At 38.3% G+C, this 22,824-nt stretch overlaps 1 protein-coding gene across 1 annotated transcript in view; it reads right to left on the bottom strand.

Moving 5' to 3' along the window:
• LOC131027931 (2-methoxy-6-polyprenyl-1,4-benzoquinol methylase, mitochondrial) overlaps positions 1-22,405 on the bottom strand; it is a 79,354-nt gene extending 56,949 nt beyond the window's left edge. Inside the window, exon 1 of the mRNA XM_057958030.2 lies at positions 22,215-22,405. Coding sequence (XP_057814013.2) covers positions 22,215-22,317 — 103 coding nt within the window. The 5' untranslated portion in view covers positions 22,318-22,405. The remainder of the gene's footprint in view (positions 1-22,214) is intronic.
• Between the last annotated feature and the right edge of the window lie 419 nt (positions 22,406-22,824).

Below are 22,824 nucleotides of genomic sequence, written 5' to 3'. Positions count from 1 at the left end.
ATCCTCATCTTCACTTTGATCTTGTGCTTCTTGAACAATTCTCCATGTTGACAAGTTTTTTTCTCTCAATTTTGGATTTCCAAAACAAATCCAAGGTCGATGTAGAGCCTTTCATCATTGTATGACTTAATCTTCTTGAATGTCTTGATGGAGTGTAAGCCCTTCTCTGTTCCATCCATCTTTGGATTCCACCTTGAAGCATGAATGTTGTCCTTCCATGCATTGTGGAATCATCTTTCCAACCCGTTCCTTTGTTATTGAACTTCATATGCACCTTTCTGGAAATCCCTTCCTGAGTTGACATCTACATCCTAAAAATAATGAAAACTTTCTTAGTTAAAAACAATAAGGGGGTTAGATGTCGATTTCCAACCTAGAGTGCAAAGTATGAAGGAATTTTCAAAGGATAAATCTTATCCAACTCATGAAATTCAAGGACTTAGACATAGTAAAATTTTGGAAATTGAAGCATTTGCCCCCAAAAGCGTAAAAAAAAAAATGATTTTCAATAAAACTTGAAGAATCTGAAGCGAAATTTCTCTTGGAAGTCCAAAAAATTAGAAGCTCCGCCTGGAAGTCTGAAAGAAATTTTGAATTTTGAATTAAAATCTGCCTTCAACCCTTAGTAAACCTGGGAATGTTGATGAAATCCCTTAAATTGCTTAAGGAATCATTTTCAACTTTGTCTTCAAGCGTGAAAATTGTTTTTGAAATTCTCCTGGAAGATGTCTTGGAAATTTGTACTTTCGAACTTTTTCAACACAATGCCAAATTTTATAGAGTTTTGAACCTTTTCAACACTTAGGCATTCCATATGCTTGAGTGGACTTGATGTTAAGTCAAAGAATTTTTCTTATTCCCAAGGCAGAATTAACATTTGGACAAGGAATTTTGACCATCCTCGAGCAAACTTGGCACTTGATTTCAACTTTTCTTTCAACCCACCAACACTTTTCCTTCATCTTTCTTGAACGGATTTGCTTCTTACTTGAGGAATTTCCTTGACACTTAGCCAAACTTTCAAATTTTCCTCCAAGGTATCAACACTTAGGTGAATTTCTTCTTGTTTTTAACTTTCTTGCTTTTATTCACCTTATCACTTTTCTTACAATACTTAGGTGAATTTCATGTTGGTTTCAACCTTTTTGCTGTAATTTTTAACTTGTTTTAATCCACCTATACTTAGCCAGAATTCGCCTTCTCTTCACCTTTGGCAGACTTTGCACTTGGATAGGATTTTTCATACCAAAACACTTAGCTAAATCTTCTCTTCTTCGCCTTGGGCGGACTTGATGTTGACTTGGAAACTTCACCCTTCCCTAGGTGGACTTCATCCTTGATTAAAATTCTAATGCTTGTAAGGGCGAACTTCACATGTTGATGAGAAACTTTTTCATGTCCCAAGGCGGACTTCATGTGTTGATGAGGAACATGAGGAACTTTTTCACGTCCCAAGGTGGACTTGCTAAGGATTTGGAAATTTTCTCCTTACACATACTAAGGCGGACTTCATTGTGGCTAAGGAATTGTTTCACTTGCCATGAGCGGACTTCATCTTTGACAAGGACTTTTTGCTTTCCCCCCCTAGGCGGAATTGGAATCTTGACAAGAATTTCTTCCCCACTAGGAGAGCAGTCTTCATGCTGGTTAGGAAATCCTTCATGTTAGTAAGGTGAACTTCATGATGACAGGATAATTCTCTCATGCCTTTATACTTAGTCAAATTTCTGACTTTTCCCTTCTCATAATGCCAACACTTAACCAATTTTTTCTTAACCCCTAGGGTGAACTTGGTCATAGCACAATAAATTCTTCCATGATAACTTTCTCATGTCCCAAGTCGAACTTGGCATGTGATCGAGGAACTTTTCCATGTCCCAAGGCGAACTCCATCATGGTTTAGGAACTCTTTTCACTTGCCATGGGCGGACTTCATCATTGATTGGAATTTTTTACCATGGACAAGCGATCTCGGTGATTTGAGCAATCTTGACTCCAGACTTGACCCATTTCCTCATGATCTTCAACTAGCTTTTTAGGAGTTATCCTATGGATTTGAAAGCTATTTCATGCTTGATTCGTTCTGGAAGCACTCTCTTGATTTGGCATTTCTCCTGATGCAATGACCACCTATGATCTTGGAAAAAGAAAAAAGCAACTTTCTATTTTTAGAAAAAAGCAGACCAAAAAAGCAAGTTCTCGAATTGGCCCTAAAATACCAAAAACAAAACTTTCTAAATTTAAGAAAAAGCAAAAAAGTAAAATTTCATAAAAATAGGAGGTTGTCAGAATTGACCCCGAGAAATTGCAATTCTACTCCTTCGACCTATTCGAGCACATCTGTGACATTAGAACATCCATTTGACCACTTTTCCTCCTCACTGATTTCAATGACTCCTCCAAATTTCGAAATACTTTGACTCATTTGTAGAGGCGAGAAATCAGAGACAAAACCCTAAGATGCCAAAACACTACCCTAAAAAGAAAAAACAAAGGGGATCCCCACAATAGGTTCGAAATTGCATTTTCATCACAAGAAAAATGTCAAAATCCTTGCCATAAAATGTTACATCGCTTGCAATTTTTGTTGATTTACTTGAAAATTTGGATTAAAATTGTTAATGCTGATTAAAATTATTGAACAATCTTTTATTTCCACTGAGAATGTTGATTTCACTTGAAATCGTTTAAAAAAACCTTGTAAATTTCTTATCAAAATGTTACATTCATTGCATTTTTTTTCTTTTTGAGTGTTGAAACCCTTGCATTGTCCGTTCAAATTTGTTGGACTTCCAATACAAATGATAAATTTTCAGTACAATGTTGATCAAACTTTGCATTTTCACAAAAAAAATACAAGACCTCCTAGAAATTGCACCCTATATTGCAACACAACCCTTGAGTCCTGCCTTACAATGCAACACTACCTTGAAATCATGCCCGAAATTGTAAGACTTAGTTGCATTTTCATTGCAAAATGCCAGACACCTCTCCAAACCTGCAACAAAATGTAAACCTACGCTTCAAACTCACCCAAAATTGTTGAACAAGGGTGAAATCCCACTCAAGAATGTTGCATCATGTTGAATTCGCACCCAGCAATGCCAAAGACCCTTGCGATCTCGCTCAGCAATGCAAACACACTTTGCAAACCCGCTCAGCAATGCATGAACTTGGTTGAGATATCGCCTTGTAAATATATAGGGTGCAAATACAAATGAAACAAGAGACCAAACTGGACGAATGAGATAAAATCTTCTTCAAAGCATACAAAAAAAAATCAGGGTAAATATGTAAGGGCAGATGAAATAGGCTGACCTCATGGTAAGGCAATCAACTCAAGCCAAGAGGAAACGTGTGGATCATCAAGGCAGTCGACATGAAAACAAAGGAAATGTAAGGTGGCCAACCTTAAACAAGTATTGCAAAACCTAAGACATATTAATCATCTCAAGAAGGTCGACCTCCTCTTTGAAAAGTGAGATCAACCTCTTATAAGTAGAGCATGGAAATCATTCTCTCAATCATTCAAATGCGGTTCAGTCTAAATAATTCACAAGGTAGAGCAGAGCAGGCTAAGTGCAAGTTACAGCAGCAAGAGGGAACAATTTCCAGCAGTGAAGGGGAGTTCAACTTCAAGCGAATCAGGTGCAAAGCTAAGCCTTCCATGAGGAGAGTAAGGTGTTGAGCAACAAAGAGTGAAGTGATTGACATTTTAGGATGAAGGGAAGTGTTTGTGAAGCAATTTTGTATAAATGAGTAATGTTGTTGTTGATATTGTTTCACATAACATGAATTAGTAATACAAGACTTGAACTTTCATTCATCATAGGTCTTTTGCCCTTTATATGCATAGGATTTCATTTACAATTACAATCTAAGTTATTTTGTCTTTCTTTTGTCATGGATGTTGGATGCAAGGAATGGGCCATTAGTTATCCAAGCAACATGAAGAAGTCAAAACATCTAATGATCAAGGGCTAGTAATCCACCATCGTGCTGCTAAGAGAGTGGTTAAACATAAGACGCAGGCTAGCAGGATCAAAGAGGCAAAACATCTAATGATCAAGGGCTAGTAATCCCCGCCACCCAGTGTGGGTAAAATAGCACAGGTTTATACATCACAGGATGGTGGGTTTTTATTAATTTCATACCCCGCTACCCCACATAGATTGACCATAGATAAAAGAGATATGGGATAGAGGGAAGCAAAGTAAATGGTAAAAGGCTCCCGAAGTCCCACGGGCCTTGAATTTAGTATGAGGATGGACTACGAGCTAGCGGGGTTAAACAAGGTAAAGGAAAATTCCCCCTATTGTCTTTTTGGAAGGAAATACAAGGAACAATTGTCATGTGGGCCCATGGGACACGATGTAGATGAAGAGCCACACAAAGAGCAACTGTTCGATCGAGGATGAACGGTGGAGCTTTAAAATTGATGTATCTACCACCTTTAAACACTCACATGAATTGAATTAATGGTAATGAAAGATGCATGAAGACATACCATAAATTTTATTTTTTAAGAGCATTTTTCCATCTTACTTCCAATAATTTCAGTGTAAGGAGATGCTAAGCGAGGAAGAGCGTTTTGCACCAACAAAGTAGGGTTTGAAAGCACCAAAAAACTAGTAAGTTGATTCTATTGTCTGCGTTATTTTTAGCTAAATTCTTTAGTCTGTGGGAATTAAGTAGAGTTTAAGTTGCTAAATCTCTAGTGTAGTTTATTACAATGGTTCCAAAAAAGAAACCTACTATTGAGAAGACACGGGTGCTCAAGGTGAAAGCTTGAAACCAAGAAGGAAGAAGTTTGTTTCTTCCGAACAACTTGTAGTTTCACCTCCACCTATTATAGAAAACCCTCCCCAGTCTATTGAAAACCCTGCTCAATCTTCCCAAACCCTAGAAACTGAGAAGAAAGCTAAGAGAGATGTTAGGGAGCTGCACCAAGACATGTGTGACATTCTACTAGGGTCTGGCATGGAAGAAAGCAAAAGAAAGGTTTTCACTGACCAATGCTCAAGGTGTAGGGATGTAATTATAAACTACAAAGGATGGGATATTTTTTTGTATTCCTATGGTAACAGGGATAAAAATGTGCCAGTGTCAAATACTTGGACATTGGATGTGGGAAAATTGGTGGTCCCTGATGTATTCATTGAACCAGACTTAGATTCCTGGCTAGGAAGTATCATGCAGAAACATGTACAATAAGGACAACCAAAGGACTAGTCATGGCAGACTTCAGCAAAGAAGCCATTTGCTTGTTTTGGTTTGAATAGGGAAGCTTTAAAACAAATTGACCTAGACAAGTTGGAAGAAAAGTATAAAGAGAGAAGAAGGATCATGAGAAGTGATGAGGTGCCAAGATATAGGAAGAAAATGTTCAAAGTAGGAAGGTATGATGTTTCATCTTTGGACCAGGAACCATTTGAGTTGATGACCTTTGAGCACTATTTTGTGAAAACATACCATGCTTTGTGCCAAATATTAGGAAAAGATGCACACAAAGAAAGAATTCCTATCAACTTAATGATGATGGGAATGAAGATACACCACCCAAATATTAATGAAGAATATGAATTTGCTAGATACATTCACGACTAGTTACAAGAGGGGTTGCTGAGAATATAGGGTGATTTAACGGTTGTGGATTTTAGGCATTATTATTTATTGTGTTATCTCATTCTTTTTCAGAACAGAATAGTTTGGAGTCCCATCATGAGAATCACCATGTTTGATAAGCAGGATGACCCATGGCCTATTAAGAGGTGGACACAGATTTGGGACCGAAGGTCCAAGTATTGTGATTATGTAACTTTTCATGACCATTTTGTGATGAATATTTTAGGATGGTGTTGTCTGTCATACCAAATGTTCCCACCACTTTTTGAATTATTGAGAGCTAAATATTTGAAACCAACTGACAAGCCTGTGCTAGAAGATGCTCACACCCATAATTTTGGGGATTGTTTTTATTATGCTGAGTACACAATGATTGGAGTGTATGGTTGCCCTCAAGCACCTCATAGGTTGTCTAATATCGTCCCTCTTAGACTTGCATTTATGGAGTTTATGTGGTGATTGATGTGGATGGAACATCAATGGGTAAAACTAAAGAAAAACGAAACACACTTGCCACGTTTCACAAAGTTTTGTGATTTTGTAATTGGTTGTGATATGTTAGAGAAAGTAGAAGAGTTCATGAAAGACAAAAAGCTCAACTAGCCATTATACATGAACAAAATGGCTTTAGTGTGAGCCAAGTAGGATTATCTAAGCAAGTGCTAGATCGGGTTGAGAAGGTCTTGAGGCAAATTCTCAAGCATTCTAGGTTGTGTTGATGTGTTTTTATGAACAATCGAACACAAAATAAAATACCAAGGTATCTTATCCTCTCTTAAACAAAATCTTCCCAAATGCTAAACTATGTGATCAATTGGAAAACTTCAAGATTCCGAAATGTCAGGCCTTGACTCATAGATAAGCCCAATGATCGATGTGTTATTGTTGGAATCACAGGGGGACTTATGTTGGATGTTTGAATTATGTTGGAACTTGATCATCTAATATTGCAAGCTTGTGATGCTTTCTCTCCTAAGCTAACTTGAATTGGAAAAAAGGACAAAAGGGAAAGGGTTTAGGAAGACTAATCTACTCCTAGAAATGTGAGAGACAATGAATGATAGAGTAAAACTCAACTAAGCTTTGCTTTGCCATCAACGAAAAACTCCACAAAGCTAGTGTAATCTTCTAAGGTAAACTTATAGATGTTCAAATTACTACCATCAAAATCAATACGATCAAGGCAATGCATACCAATGGACGAGCAATAATTGAAGTTAAGTTCAATTCCAATTCTAGTTGACCACACAATGCAAACTTACAATCAACAAGAAGCTAGTGGTATGGACAAACAAATTTCACCATTAATCATTCACAATTCCTTTCATTCATCTAATCAACATGAAAGCAAATGAGAATTGGAAACCATGCAACTTATTGAAACAACACATTTCACCATATCTTCAATGAAAAGAGTATATTCATTTACAAGTCTTAGCAACAATTTCTTCTTCTCCTATCCTACTCTACTCTAATTCCTGATTCCTAATTGCCTTAGCAACTATTCTTCTACTCTTCTAACATTCTTTTGTTATCCCTTCCTTGTAGCAGACCTACAAAACAAACAAACATTGAATCAAACACCTATGGGATAAACTTTGTTTCAACCTTGGTGGGAAATCGATCATCATAGGGACAAATCAGTTCCCAAAACATCTGCATTATCTTTGCCCATTCCTTCACTTGGTCGAAATTTGATGCCAATAGGGACTACTTTGTTATTGATCTTCATTTGAATTGATTTGTCCCTTCCTTTGTAATTTTGCCCTCAAGTGGAAATCTGACCCCCATCAGGACTCATTGTCCTTGAAAATTTTGTTTGATTTGATCACCATTTGATGGAGTGGAAATTCAAACCCCGTCAGGGCACTTCAATGTTCCTCATTTTGTCCTCACAAATAATTTTCCAGAAATAATTAATGTTCTGATTTCAAATAGTTTTCAGACCTGTAAGCTCAAGAAAATCAGAAATTCAACATTAGGTAACACACATTCTGGAAAATACAAGAGATTTGATCAAAAATCAGAAAAATTTGTCGTCAGAAAATCTGATTTTCAACTTAGGATAAGTCTGATTTGATGGCTTAAGTTTGAAAATGCACCCTTAAACTCAAAGAATGAATGATATTTTGTTGTCTCAGGTCTGATTGCTGAGTTTAAAGGTCTGAAACATCTCTGAAAATCGTGTTCTATCAGCTGGAAATCATCTCCTTCACGGCACAATTCATGTAGCCGATGCGACTTGCATTCACTTGGCTGGAAATGATGTGTTTTCAGTCTGAGACCATGGCTGGTAATGGTGTTCTCAGGTCTGATTTTCTGAGTTTGATGTCTGAATACACGTCTTGTAATGTCCCCATTTTTGGAGAGGAATTAATTAATTAATTTAATTAGTTAAGTGGTCCAAATTATTGATATTTCTTATGGATAGCTTAATTAATTATTTTAATTAATAATATTAAGTTAATTATTTATAAAGTTATCAAATAAATAAAAAAATTTAAAAGATGACTTTATATTTAATTAATTTAATAAAGTGACTTAATTAAATATTATATCATAAAGTCACTTCTAGAAGCTTTTGGATGTTGGGGTGAAAAAGTATTAAAGGAGATCCAGTTGAGCTTCAAGGCAGCCAGGAGTTGATAATTGAATTGATTGGGTTTTGTAGGACCAGGAGATTTCTGCAGAATAGTGTCTTTGGGAACAAAAAATCCCATTGATAGCATAACTGAGGGAGTGAAAGACCTTCTGAGGGGTTGCAGCTGAGAGTGGGAGATAACTCAGTCTTCCATATTGAGCTTATTGAATTTGCTACATTTTCATTGTGGTTAGAGTATTCAACTTATGATATTGGACATCCTATGTGCATCGATTTTTACTAGAGGAGAAAAGCGATTTGTTTGGAAATCATTTGGAAGTGGAAATTTGGAGATAGCTGCCCTTATTGCAGGTCTGAGACAAATTGGGTTTATCTACCAAAACCCACGATTTTGTTTCTTTTTCATCATTGCAGCATCGTATCATACATAGGAGGACAGCGTTAGTATTGGTGAGGAAGGGCGATGCCTTTGGGAGTATTTTGAAGGAGTATTAAAGAGGAAATCAGGCCCAAATCAGTTCTGAAGACAATCTGTATCAGATTGCTGAGTCTCATGATTTTGCTCCTAGACATCCATATTTGTACCGAATTTGGCATCTGACATTGGCATTTTGATTTGAGGGAGAAGGCGATCATATTTGGTGAAAGAGTGAAGACTTAGAAGCTGACAATTAATGATTCTCAGACCTTCATTAGCAACAGGGGCAATTTTGAAGAACCGTTCAATTTGGTATTGGTGAAGGCTCAACGACTTGGATATTGATTGCTTCTTCAGTCACAAGGCATGGCATTTTAATCAGGTTCCTTTTGGCATTATTCTCCTTGTAATTTCTTGTTGTATGCAGACCTCCACAGCTGCCATGTGTATCCAGAATTTCTGAGCATTCAGTGATTGGCTGCTAGGACTTTGGATACATGTTAAGAGCATTGTAATAAATATATATTGCCTCATGAATAAAAGGAGTAATAAGGTGCTTCTCATTTGCACTTTGTCTCAAGGTTTCATGCCAACTGTTTGCTTAAATTACAGTCAGCTGTAGGTGTGTGATTCTTGCACTTAATCTTTTATTATTGCATTGGTAAACACAAATACAACTTGCACCATCACCCTAGAGGCTTCTATTGTTGATTAGTAGTCATCCTTTGATTATTCTTTGTGGTTTATGCTTCCAAACACAAGTCTGAAAACTTGCAACAGTCAAAACAGCATAGCACGCAAGTTATACTGCAGTCTAGAAACCGCATAACATGCAGGTTATACAGACTGAGACTTGAAATAGCAGGCTGCCAGCTAAGTGTTTGACGATATCCCTTGCATTTTTTGTTCTATAACAGCAGGGGATATTTCACATCTGCAACTGCAACTTTAATGGCTGGGATCGCTCAACAATCATGGCACCTCATATAATTGGTGCGATTTTGCCCCAATCAGCTGGAAATGGACACGCCTGGGCATAAAGAATGGCTGGGAGCAATCAATGGATCAGCGAACAAGGGCTGGGAACAATACAATACAAATCAATGGTGGCTGGGAATGTTGTCTCAGCTGGGGAAAAATGTCTTCAATCAGCAATGGCGCCACCTCTAGATGCTCCAACTATCTCCCAACAATGGCGCCACAAATGGCTTTGGACAAAATCACCCTTCTTCCAGCTGTAGCGAACCTCCCCTTGTCTTCTTCCAGCTCTCTAACTGTCAAATCAGTCACAATATAATATAATATAGGCACTGGACTGAATCCTTTATTCATGTTCTTACCTTGTAAAGTCACCACACAGCCAATGTGGGATAAAAGTATTACTTTACCAGCCCAGTGCAAAATCGGCTTGCATTGGGATTCAACACTTAGCATTAATTTCACCTTGTTTGATCATTATATATATGTGGTAAGGGAAAACCGATGCTAGTTGGGACTGATTAACCTTCAAAATTTCACTTGAATTCAATCTTCAGCCACTTGGGGAAATTCGAACCCCATCTAGACACATAAATTTCATTTAAATTCACCCAATTTGCACATTATAACCTTCGGGGGAAAATCAACCCTCATCTAGACAATTTAATACCATCACTTAATTCATTTGCATCCCCAAATTCACTCTAGGGGAAAATCGATGGCCATCTAGACAAATAAATTTGATCATTTCATGTAAAAATACCCCCTAGTGGCGCCCTTCATTGGGACTCAAAATCCCATTAAAACTTGTCAAATTCCATCAAAATACCTCCAGGGGAAATTTGAACTCCATTTGGACATGAAAATCTTGTCATTTTCCATCATTTTATCCCCAGTGGAGAATCCACCTCCATCAAGACACATAAACTTGTTCAAATCCTTGCATGTTTATTCATTCTTACCTCATTTTGTTACACTCCACAATGAATGTGGGATAAATATTATAAAATACCAACTTGGTGGAAAAACATGGGTCATCAGGACACTTCATTCACGTTGAGTGGAAAAACAACATCCATCAGAACAACCCTAGTGGAGAATCCAGATGCATCAGGATTTTCCCAAAAAACGCACCTCGTCTAGAAAAAGACCATTTCCATCATAGAGATCACTTTCTTGTGCTCAAAATGCAACAGAAAATCATGCTCCATTGATACAAAATCCATTTTCATCTTTACTGCTCAATGGAAAAACGCCTCCCATCGGGACAACTCATTTTTACGCCTTAATTTCATGGGGGAAAAACATCTTCCATTAGGACTGTGATGATTTTCACACTATAAAGGCTCAAACTTATCAAATTTTATCATAAGCATAGTGGAGATTCTTTTTCCATCGAGACTTTTCACATTTTAGCTAGATTTGAGGGGTAGAAAATAGAAGTCCATCAGGGCTTTGTGCATTCTTGACTTATTTTACCTCTTAGGAGTGGAAAAACGACTCCTATAGGGACTTTTGATGCTCTAGCACAAAATTCACATCAGCTAGCAACATTTTTATCATTTTCGCTCACATTTCAAGGCAAAATTGAAACTCAACACTTAACAAGAATAAATCAAAACTCTAAGGCAACTTGACACTTAGGATCATTTTAACATTCTTAACACCCTTCTACATTTTGACATGACACCCTCTCATAAGCAAAGGCTAAAACTAGGAAACCAAGCAAAACATCTACCCTAACAAGCGAAAAAGTGGGGGTCCCATTTGCAATAGGGCGATGTGTGAAAACATCACAAGAAGTTGTAAGGCAAAGGAAATCAAATAGGACAAGGAAGTTTCACGTCCAAGATGGGCTCTTGTTCTTTACACAAGATTGGCTTTATGTGCACAAGTGGAAGGAGTTGCACAAGGAGCTCATTTTTGAGTGTCAACTTCATGTGGCCTAACCCAGGACAGACGAAGACAATAGAATTGTTAGAAAGGGGATTTTACTGGCCAAGTGTGGGTGAGGATGTGGAGACTTATCTGCAGACTTGTCTCACTTGTCAACAAATAAAGTAGTGACCCAGATACTAGGAGGGTTGTTGCAACCCCTCCTTGCCTTAATGCAACCATGGGCCAGCATGAGTAAGGATTTTGTCACACATCTGCCCACCGTAGACAAAATTTCCAATATTATGGCGATAGTTGATTGATTCTCAAAATATGCTACCTTTGTGGCATGCAACACACCATGTCGAGTTGAAGATGTTGTAGAAGACTTCTTCAAACATGTGGTCAAGAACTTGGGTGTGCCTTTGAGCATAATCTTTGATAGAGACCCTAGGTTCACAAACAACTTCTAGGCCGGCTCATGGGAACCAAGAGCTTGACGTCGACAAGCAACCATTTGCAGATTGAGCAAATTAATGGGATACTAGAGTATTACCTTTGCCACTTCGTGTGGTCTGACCAAGGTAATTGGCCCTACTTGTTGGGCATGGCCCAATTCAGCTACAACTTGTAAAAGTCAAGTGCAAATCGATACTTGTTCCAACTGGCAATTGGATAGCAGTCGTTGACTCCACACACGATGCTACATAGATTTTTGAGAGCGGTCTCTACAATAGTAGACTACTTGAGAGAGTGGAACAATCAAGTCAACTTGGCTTGGAATCGCCTCACCAAGGTGAGTGATAAGATGAAAAGGTATGCTGATGCAAACAAAAGACCGATGGAATTCAACATGGGAGACTTAGCTTTGCTAATGATGGACTTGAACCAGTTCAAGCCACCCAAAGGGTTGAGCACATTCATGATCTGACGGATTGATGTAACATATGAGTTTGTTGCCCACATTGGCAAGGTCACCTATAAACTTAACTTGCCGCTCCACATAAAAATCCATCTAGTGTTCCATTTGGGCCACCTTCGGCCACACCATGCAGACAAGGGGGATGCACTAGGGAACATTCCAACTTGGGGTGCAACCAACATACTAGACAAGCTAAAGCACCAAGTTGTAGAAGTCATTGCTATGAGGAGCAAAGGGTATGAAACGATGGCATATTGAGAGTTCCTTGTGGTCTAGAAAGGCAAGCTATATGATGAAGCCACCTAGGAATGAGCAAAGTCCTTGTGGCAATATGAAGATAAGGTTCTTGAGTTCTTGCAAAGGAACTCCACTTAGAGAACTTGATTCAAGTTGTAAAGATCCTAAACAAGTCAAGAGTCGAGCACTTGTACCAAGGGCGTCGTTGGCATCGCATGAATTGGCAAGGGAAGGATATAAGGGACTACCTTCTATTGAGATTTGGCACGTGATCCGAGTTTCGATCCATCATCCGAGATGCTTGGGCGCACCTAGCCTAACTACAAGGACGTGTCCCTATGCAATCTGCAAAGTAGGAGCATAAGACTTCAAAGCTCATTCTCTGACCTAGTAACATCCCAATAATGTTGGATCCATGGTTCGACAATCTAAGTTACCTAAGGCGACTTGGCAAGTTGAAGTGGTGCACTCGTTCTAGAGGCAAGGTTGGGTGAGGTTTAACTGCGTGCACTCCAACACATGGACTTGTGTTCATGACCATTAAAATGGGGTGCGCGGATCTTTCAAGTCGAGTCATGCGAATTGAACTAGAGCACCAACAAGGTTACCCAATGTGGCGCATAGTGGGGCTTACTCCATGAGCCCAATGCAAGCGTGTGTACCTAGTATGGTGTTTCGAGCTAACATCGTGGAGCATGTTTGTAGAACTCCTTGAGTTCAAAAACTGTGGCCAAGCATGCACTTATTTGTTGGTTGCAAGTGCAAAGAGCAAGTGCGAAGAGACAAAAGTTTGTGCTAGTGTGAGCCAAAGAGGTGTCATTAGAAAGTGCGAACTAGTGGGTTCAAGGTGTTGCAAAGCAATTCTTTGACTCCACATTTGGTGTTGGCAAGTTGAGTGTCAATTCCTCAACTCCAATAGTGGAACTCAATGTTCTTAGTTCAATTGTGGCGTGAAGATAATGCAAGTTGTGCAGAGAGCCCAAGGAATCCTTTGGGGCATTGTTGCAAGTGTATCTAGTCAAGCATTTTCGATTGAGTCCAACTTGACCTCGGTGTTCCAAATCTAAGTAATGTGTTTTTAAGCATTGATGTTTTGTGAGTGCAATAAAAGGATTCTTACCCCAAAAATTTGTGTCTTTGACACTATCTTACATGAGATTCAAGTAACGTTTTCAAGCATAAGGTAATCATTTCAGTTTATGTTATTCATTTGCCTCTCCTCCTGAGGGAGCATGCGATAGTTTTCATCATCATTCATTGCTTTTGTGGAGGTGAGAACACCAGCATGAGGTTTGACTTAGGCAAGCCCTTATACAGCACAACCATTTCCCCTCTTTTCATGTGTATAGGTTCAGATCAAAAGATTGTGATTGAGACAGCGTTATTGTTGGACAAAGTAGACAATGACAAACTGTTTCAGACATACAACACCAAAAAACCTAGTACACTAGCGTTGGGTGCTAGTGTCCAGACACTTTTTTCTTGAAATTTGGAGGACAACCCAATAGGATCCTGACCCCATTCCTAACACCGCCTCATGACAAAACAACCTTCAAGACATAGGCGCCTAGCACCTATGTCCACCATAATCAACACTAGATTTCAGCACCAAGTTCCTCTTTGTATCTCATTTCCAAATCTATAACTCTCTTGTATAGTTTCTATATTTTGTCAATCTTGTTCAATACAGCCTTCTTTAGCCTAGTTCATTGCACACACGCAGCCAACCCCAATCACATGCAATCAACAGAGTGTGAGACCAAGACAATGCGGCTCTTCCTTGTGGATAGCAAGCCAAGCCCATTCACATCTCTAACGTTGTATGGGAGAAGGATTGACCTAGGTTAATGCACATGTTAGTTTGGGGCTTCTTTTCCTACACAACACTCCTCATTAAAGAAGTTGTTCCTATTGAGGACAGCTTTGTTGCCAAAAGCATCTAGTGTGCTTGGGAAGCGATTGAGCCTTGGCTTTGGTGGGTTGCTCCGATTTTAGGGATGGTCTTTCCCTTAACCAACACAATCTCTAGTGGTCTCTTTTGCTAAATCAAGGTCTCTCTTTGCCCCAATTGTCATGGGTAAAGGCCTTATGATTCCACAAAAAAGGCATTCGATGCCCTTGAGATTTGTTCTCCAAAACCTCCATGAACCTTATGTCTTGAGATGAAATCAAGGCCAAGTTTCACCTTGCTTGACCAAATTGAGAGATGTAGGATACAATCATGGGAAACATTCCTGTTCAGAGGTTGCACAATATTGGGGTTCATTCCACCAAACCCTGGTGGAAAGATTGGTGGTGGAGTTTGTTGTGAGGTATTCACACATCGCCCCATTGCGAATGGGGACCCCCACTTTTTTCTGCTTTCTAGGATAGTGTTAGAGTCCTTAGCTATGAGCCTTTGCATTGAAGAGGTATAGATGGTCAAGAAGCCATGAGTCAGGTAGATAGCTCTGTGTGAGGTGTGAAATGAAGTGGTAAATGAATGGAGGGACCCCTTGAGGGCATAAACTGAGGTATTCAACCCAAAGTGCGTTTTCAAGCTACTTCAAGTGCTCAAGGTTGAGAAGCGAAATTCACTTCAAATGTCCTTAGTTGAGAGCGCAATTGTTCCTAGAATGCACCATGAGCCTAGTTTCAACAAACTTGAATGAATGGAATGAAGGAGAATGAGCAAGAAAACACTAAGTGTCAAGTTTCAATCCACTTTAGGTGCATGAGTTTTGGAGTGAACTTCATGTGCATTCACTTTGGAGCAGACTTCACTTCGTGTGCATCCACTTTGATTTGGACTTCAATTCACGTGCATTCACTTTGGAGCAAACTTCACTTCATGTGCATCCACTTTGGAGCGGACTTCACTTCATGTGCATCCACTTTGGAGCGGACTTCACTTCATGTGCATCCACTTTGGAGCGGACTTCACTTCATGTGCAGCCACTTTGGAGCAGACTTCACTTCATGTGCATCCACTTTGGAGCAAACTTCACTTCATGTGCATCCACTTTGATTTGGACTTCACGTGCATTCACTTTGGAGAGGACTTCACTTCATGTGCATCCACTTTGGAGCGGACTTCACTTCATGTGCACCTCTTGTGGAGCGAACTTCATGTGCTTAACACTCAAAGTGAAATCTTTCCTAAGACCTCATGTTGAACATGCTATGACGTAGTGAAGTTGGGAAAATGAGTGTAAGTGAGCAAAAGGGGTTAGAGTGTTGATTTTGAAAGTAACTTCAAGTGCTCCTTCTTTGGAGCGAATTCCACTTCATGTGCCCTTTAATAGGAGCAAATTTTCCTTTTAGGCCTTAATGAGGTGAGTTTGACATGTTTTTGTGAATGAAGGTTTGAAAAACCTAAGGATTGAATTGATGAAACAATGAAGTGATTGAGGGCGAGTTCAATTGACTTGAAATTCACTTCAAGTGCTTGCAAATAGGAGCGAACTTCATGTGCAAGGCAATTGGAGTGAACTTCATGTGCAAGGCAATTGGAGTGAACTTCATATCAATGAACCTTGGACCGAATTTGCTTCATTTGCCCAAGATAAGATGAGAAATTGCTTATAGATCATTCCCTTGAGCTGATTTGACGTCTTCACATGCTTAGAAAAGATCAATTTTGAATTTGAGATGATGAAGGGCAAGTTAGAGGGTTACTTCATGTGCACCCACCTTGGAGCGAACTTCATGTGCATCCAAGTTGGAGCGAACTTCATGTGCACCTATCTTGGAGCGAACTTCATGTGCACCTATCTTGGAGCGAACTTCATGTGCACCATCCCTAGAGCGAACTTCAAGTGCTCTACTTTAGGAGCGAAATTGCTTGTAGAACCCTCTTCCAAGTTAATTTGATGCCTCCACCTACATGAAGGATAAAGTATTCAAATCTGAAGTAATGAAAGGCAGAATTAGACTAAGTTTGAGATAACTTCTACTGCCCACCCTTAGGAGCGAAATCCTCTTATCAAACCTGCAAATCACACAAAATCAGAAATTATGTCAAATTAAGAGATTATAGAGATTATATATCATGTGTGTTTGATGCTCATTTGTTTGTTTTGCAGGAGATGAAGAAAGAAATCAAGGGGATTACAATGGAGGAGGATTGAAACAAGTCTCTCAAGGAGCAAATTTCAACATCAAGATCAAGATACAAGGAAGATATCTTCAAGGGAACTTCATAAACAAGCACAAGAAGGTGATTACACAAGAAACATTCACTTACACAAGAACATGATCCCCAACACCAACAACATGAAGGAAGTCACAGAGAAGGAATTCCAAAGCGGAGAGGCAGTGGTGACATCAAGAGTTCATTCCAAGGCAACATCAATACTTCAAAACTAAGATCTATACCTTGCACTTCCATGATTGAAGCATTCAAGAAGATAGTTTCAGAAGAGTTAATCAAAGTTAGAAGATCATCATCATCACCGCTAAAGCTGGATAATGTTGAGTATCAAGAAATATCCCTTCATGATGATCTACCAAGTCCACAAGCTCAAGTTGAAGTGGCGTCCTAGTTGTCATCCCAATCACTATCTCCACCAATCAAAGAAGTTCCACATTAGCACGTCTTGATTCAATAAACTTGACTCTTCCATAATGTCACAAACTTCAAGGCACCTACCCCTATTATCTATTGGTTGTGTCAAAATGTTGCAATTATTTCATTGGCCAGAATTGAGTTTGTTGTAACAAACCCTAATTAGGGTTTTCATTGTAAAATCTCGATTGATCTTAAATTGATCTAAGCCATTGAATCATATTGAGAGCATTATAAAAGGCTCAAGCTTTTCATTTGTAAAGGGTTAATAGTGACAGAATTAGAGAAGAATAGTTTAGTGGAAGTTAGGAGTTAGAATAGATTAGGAGAAGAAGGAATTGTTGTCAAGACTTGTAAATGAGATACTCTTTTCATTGAAGTTATAGTGAAATGTATTTTTTTAACAAGTCTTATGGTATCTACTTCTCATTTGCTTTCATGTTGATTAGATCGAATGGAGGAAATTGTTGAATGCATTTATGTGGAATCCGTTTAGTCCATACCACTAGCCTCTTGCTGATTGTAAGTGTGCCTTGCGTGGTCACCTGGAGTGATATGAGCTTAACTTCAAATTGTTATGCGTCCATTGTTTATGCATTAACTTGGATGGTAATCAATGTTGAAAGGTAATGATTTGAACATCTCCGAATTGCATCTTAGAAGATTGCACTGAACTTGTGTCAAATCGTTCAATTTGATGGTGAGACCTCACACAGTAGGATTCCATCTAATCATTCACCCATTCTCTTGCATTCTTAGGATTAGAATAGGCTTCCTAAACCCTTCATCTTTTGCCCTTTTTTCAACTCAAGCTAGTTTAGGACAAAAAGCATCACAACATTGCAACATCAGATGATCAAGTTTCAGCGATTCAAGCATTCAACAATTCAACATAAGTCCCCCTTGTGATTCCAGCATACTCACATTAAACCAACGAGCTTATCCACACGTCATGGCCCAACATACCAAAACCTTGGAGTTATCTCAAGTGATCCTTGAGCTAATATTCAGCATTTGAGTAACTTTGTTCAAGAGAGGATAAGACACTTTTGGGTATTTTATTTTGTGTCCGCATGTGCCTAAAAAACACATCAACAGGGTCCTAATACAGCATTCTGCAATTACAAGCTGCATCTTGGATAGCGTTGGCTTTCTCCTCACCTTCCTATGGTGACCAGTTTAAACTAGAGATGGCATCTGCAACCACCAATCTCAATCTAGCAATGCAAATTTATGAACATTCAGTCAACTATGGTTATACCCAAGCTCACCCACTTTGTTTGGTGTATTATTTTCCAAGGCTTGCCTATGGGTTCACAACTCCGCCATATGGGCATCCAAGACCCTCATTGCTCATTCTATGGGTAGGTGGAATCTTTCAACATCTTTTTGGTTTTGTTGAAAAGCTCAACAACTTTGGATTCATGACTTCTTCCAACCTTTTATGCCAAAACCTTTCTCCTAGCACAAGGCTCTTTTGGGGGATTAGCCTCGCATTCCCTACAAATACAACCAAATTCGGCATGCTTTCAAGGTGGAGAGTTCTTCAATGTATGAAAAGATAGAAATTCTCCTATTTTTACTTATTGCACTATTGATCAACATGTTTTGCTTTATTCTAAGCTATTATTTGTTCAAATGTTTTCTTATACCATCAAGTGCAAGCCAACAAGGTTACCTTGGAAGTGACCCACCTCCAAGAGCTACTTGATCACTAGGGTAATGCCCCATGTACTATTGTCAATGTTCCTCCAACTCTATCCTCCTCTCACGGTCAACGCATAGGGAGAAGTCACTCTACTCGCCGCTCTCAATTCTCTTGATCCCAAGGTCCTTGTTGTCACTCTAGCAATCACAAAAGCACATTGAAGCCTAGCCAACAATGTTCTGCTTCTCCTCACCCTTGGGATGCCACATTTGGGTGGCCTTCTAGGAGTGCAGAGCCATCAATTGGTGACAATCCTAGATGGCCAACTACTGATCTCTCAAAATGGATTCCTTGCCTAGATTTGGTGATTTCTTTGGCTTGCATTAAAGATAAGGATAAATACAAAGATTGAGATGAGGGTTGGGATGTTCTTGACATCACTCTAGACCCCCTTGATGTATGGGGTAAGCCAAGTGACCATAACCCTTCACCTCCTCCGGCTGCTGATGCTCTTGCTGCTTAACAGCTTTGTTTTCTAGTTTACCTACTTTGTTTCGAGCTTCACCCCATTTGACTCTCAAGGTGTGATCTTACATCCACCCACCTTTTTTGTGAATATTGTACTTTCTTAATTAATGAAATGTTGACACATTTATTAATCAAAAAAAGCTTGATAATATATATTTTAAACTATAGAAAGAAAAAATAAAATAAAATCTTGTGATTGGGTAATCACATCTAATTCCTCATTGAATCAATCACAATAGAAACCCTGCCATGGCAGGGACTAAAAATATTGAGAATGGGTTCCTGACAATTATTCCATATGTCATATTATTCAGTGATCAAGTTCCTTTTTACAAACAATAAAGAGTATGGTTTTACTAAAAATATTTATTGATAGTGAGAAAATGTAAATGTTATTACCAGGAAATATTTACTTAAAATGTTTTAAGTAAATCAAAGAAAAAAAATCCCATGTATTTGAGTTGTAAAAATGACATTTAACACCTGTAAGACCTCACACAAACAACTTTTAACGTAGATCAACCAGTATCCCATTCTTGACGTTACGCATGCCCACAATCAAGGCAAGAGTGTACCTAATGTTTTCTCTTAGTTCATTACATGCAGACATTGCCGGCAAAGAACTTAAACATCATCCAAAGTGATGCATCTAGGGTTTTATGTATAAATTATATTTATCACAAATACTCAATATATCAGTAAAAACTGCAAAAAGATTAACACGCATTTGTTAGAATAAACCAGACTGTGTGATGATCTTGAACAACAATGTAGATTGCATTCAACGTATCATAAATCCTTAATTCCAACTGAAAAATAAATAGTCCCTAAATTTTGAAGAAATCTGCTTTTGATGTTCTCCTTCCTACAAGTTCAACTTCATATCCTGGCCAAAAGCTGAGAAGTCAAATAGTAACAGAATTCTCATATTTTGTGTCAAGTTGCACTTGTATAGGATCAGGAACAATCTCTTCAGCCAACCGGCATAAGATGTGACAAATAGGACACACTTGTTGTGGGTATTTCAATCTCTCTAGAATATCATTTTTCATCCCTCACTTGATTAGCCAAACCACATTACAGTCAAGCCTTTTGTTTCATTAAGAAGCAATCACATGCATTTTCAGTATAGTGAAAAGAATTCTACAAGTAATCATCAGAAGACTACGGAAACTATCACCCCATTCTTCCAAGCAACCTCCGCTCAAGCTAATATTAGGAAAAAATGATTGAAATATACAGCCTCTGATCCAAAACCCAAGACAGACGTTTGTGAAATAGTGTCAATCATAATGATCCAAATCCTACGGCTCTTGCAGATGCTACTTGACCTCTTTATAGTATTGGCTATCTTACATTGGTGAAATAATGTCAATCGTGGCAATGATCCAAATCCTACTGTAGCTCTTGCAGATACTAGTTGACCTCTTTATAATCACTGACTATCTTAAGTTTTAACCACTCCCACTAATGACATTTTTAACATCATGCTGTGTTCTATCTAGACTGGTAAGCATCTAATTATCTCTGATTCCTGTATTTCCTGAAAATCTGCTCTATAATTTTGCATTAATCAATCAATCGGCCAAGATACATTCAAGATTTTGTGCACTAGCAGGACACATGCCCACTCTTTTTTTATATGAAAGTCCATATGTATATAATTCCTTTATCCATTAAGAACTTTATTTATAGATCTCTTCTTTAAGAAAACAATCCGTTGCATGAATACTAATCTCACATGGTCTGAACGTGCTCGCTATATGTAAATTTTGACTAAAATGATTTAAGGACGATTTTCAAAGAAGCGTCTATAACAGGTACGCGCAATATTGGTTTCTATATAGCCATAGAATTCAAGGATATGCGCAGGGACTTCTTTGGAGCATTTGGTAGATTTATAAGCAGATGCAAGAAGGTTGAACCAAGTCTCTAGCAAGTTACAGGGTATTTAAAGTTTTGCAGAAAGTAAATTACCACTTCCGCAAATAGGTCTGTTACGATTGAAATTTAAATGAAGCCACATTTGACGTCACACCGGCTCTGCTGACATTCTCTTTTCTTTCGTTTTTGGGGTTAATTAAATATAGAACACTATACATTGGAGGTGGTGTGAGGCATTGTCAAACTCGGGAAACTTTCTAGCTAAGGGTAGCAGAACAAGGGGTTGTTATTCTGTCATTCATCAAAACATCTAGGGCATCGTTAAATCTGTGAACCTTTTTGGCTAAGAATCCAAGGATTTCTGTCTGCCATTCATGAAAATTCAACTTGGGTTTCCAACATGATGGAGCTGATGAATCACTCTGCCACATAATCTGTGAGGGACCAACACTGATGGGGTTTAAACCCGGTCCATCATCTTGGCAACCATTCGAACCTTGCCGCTAGATCATAGCCCGCTCTCTTGTAAAGATTTATTCTGAAGAATGGCCTTAAAATTTTCATTGGGTAGAGCAAAGGAGCCCCACCGTAAACAGTTGCAGGTACTAAACAAAGCAATTCCTTGAAGCATAATAGTCAGAGTTTGTGAACACGAAAAATTTGAGAATTACAAAATACATGAAACATATTGTAAAATATAAAAAAGGAGAAGACACAGAACTCTTCTAGGGCCGAGAAAATAAAGGCTGCGTAGCTTTCATAACTCCAGGGGATTTTTTTTAAGTTTTCTTCGTGGCTGGTCAAGAACCATGATACAAATCTATTCAATTGCTAATTTTATTACAAGTTGGTGTGGAGAACAATACGACAAATTATTTCCATGGTAATACTGTAAATCTAAAATGGAGAAAACAAAAAAATGACAAATAAAAACGTAGAAGTAAATGTTACCAAAACTAGTGGCATGAGAGTGCAATGAGGCGGCGATGGTGCCGGGGGCGAGCAGAGGAAGTACATGTGAACAGCACCTGCGGAGATTGGATCTCAGCGCCATTTTTCTTCCAACTTTCTTTTGCACTTGTTCCGCACTTAAATTTGAACGTAAATGATGACCTTCAATTTTTATTGAATTAACGTTGTCAATATGTATTTGAATGCTAAAGGATACTTTGTTTAATGGCAATATCATATTGTAAACACTTAGATATTGTTAAGTTCAGATTTCTTCAATACAAAGAAAAAATTATGTTGGAATGTTAAATAATTGAAACTAACATAAGAATTTGTAGAAGATTGGTTTCTTAATAATTAATAAAGATTGGTTGGACATCTATTTTTAATCAATTTTTTAATACATTAATTGTATTAAACAAAGAATTTGTTGAACATCTATTTTTATTCATTTTATAATACACTATTTAAACAAGTACCACACATGGCAAGTACTTACCTTTATAATATTGAAATTAAAATTGTTTGATAACTGTATAGATCAAAGCTTAGTGAAAGTTAGGTTGAGAAAAGGATTTTAAAAAATAATAATAATAATAAATTTTAAATG

Source organism: Cryptomeria japonica, chromosome 1 (genome assembly GCF_030272615.1).
Source record: "Cryptomeria japonica chromosome 1, Sugi_1.0, whole genome shotgun sequence".
Lineage (NCBI taxonomy): Eukaryota > Viridiplantae > Streptophyta > Pinopsida > Cupressales > Cupressaceae > Cryptomeria > Cryptomeria japonica.
This window is presented reverse-complemented; position numbering and strand designations above follow the sequence as displayed.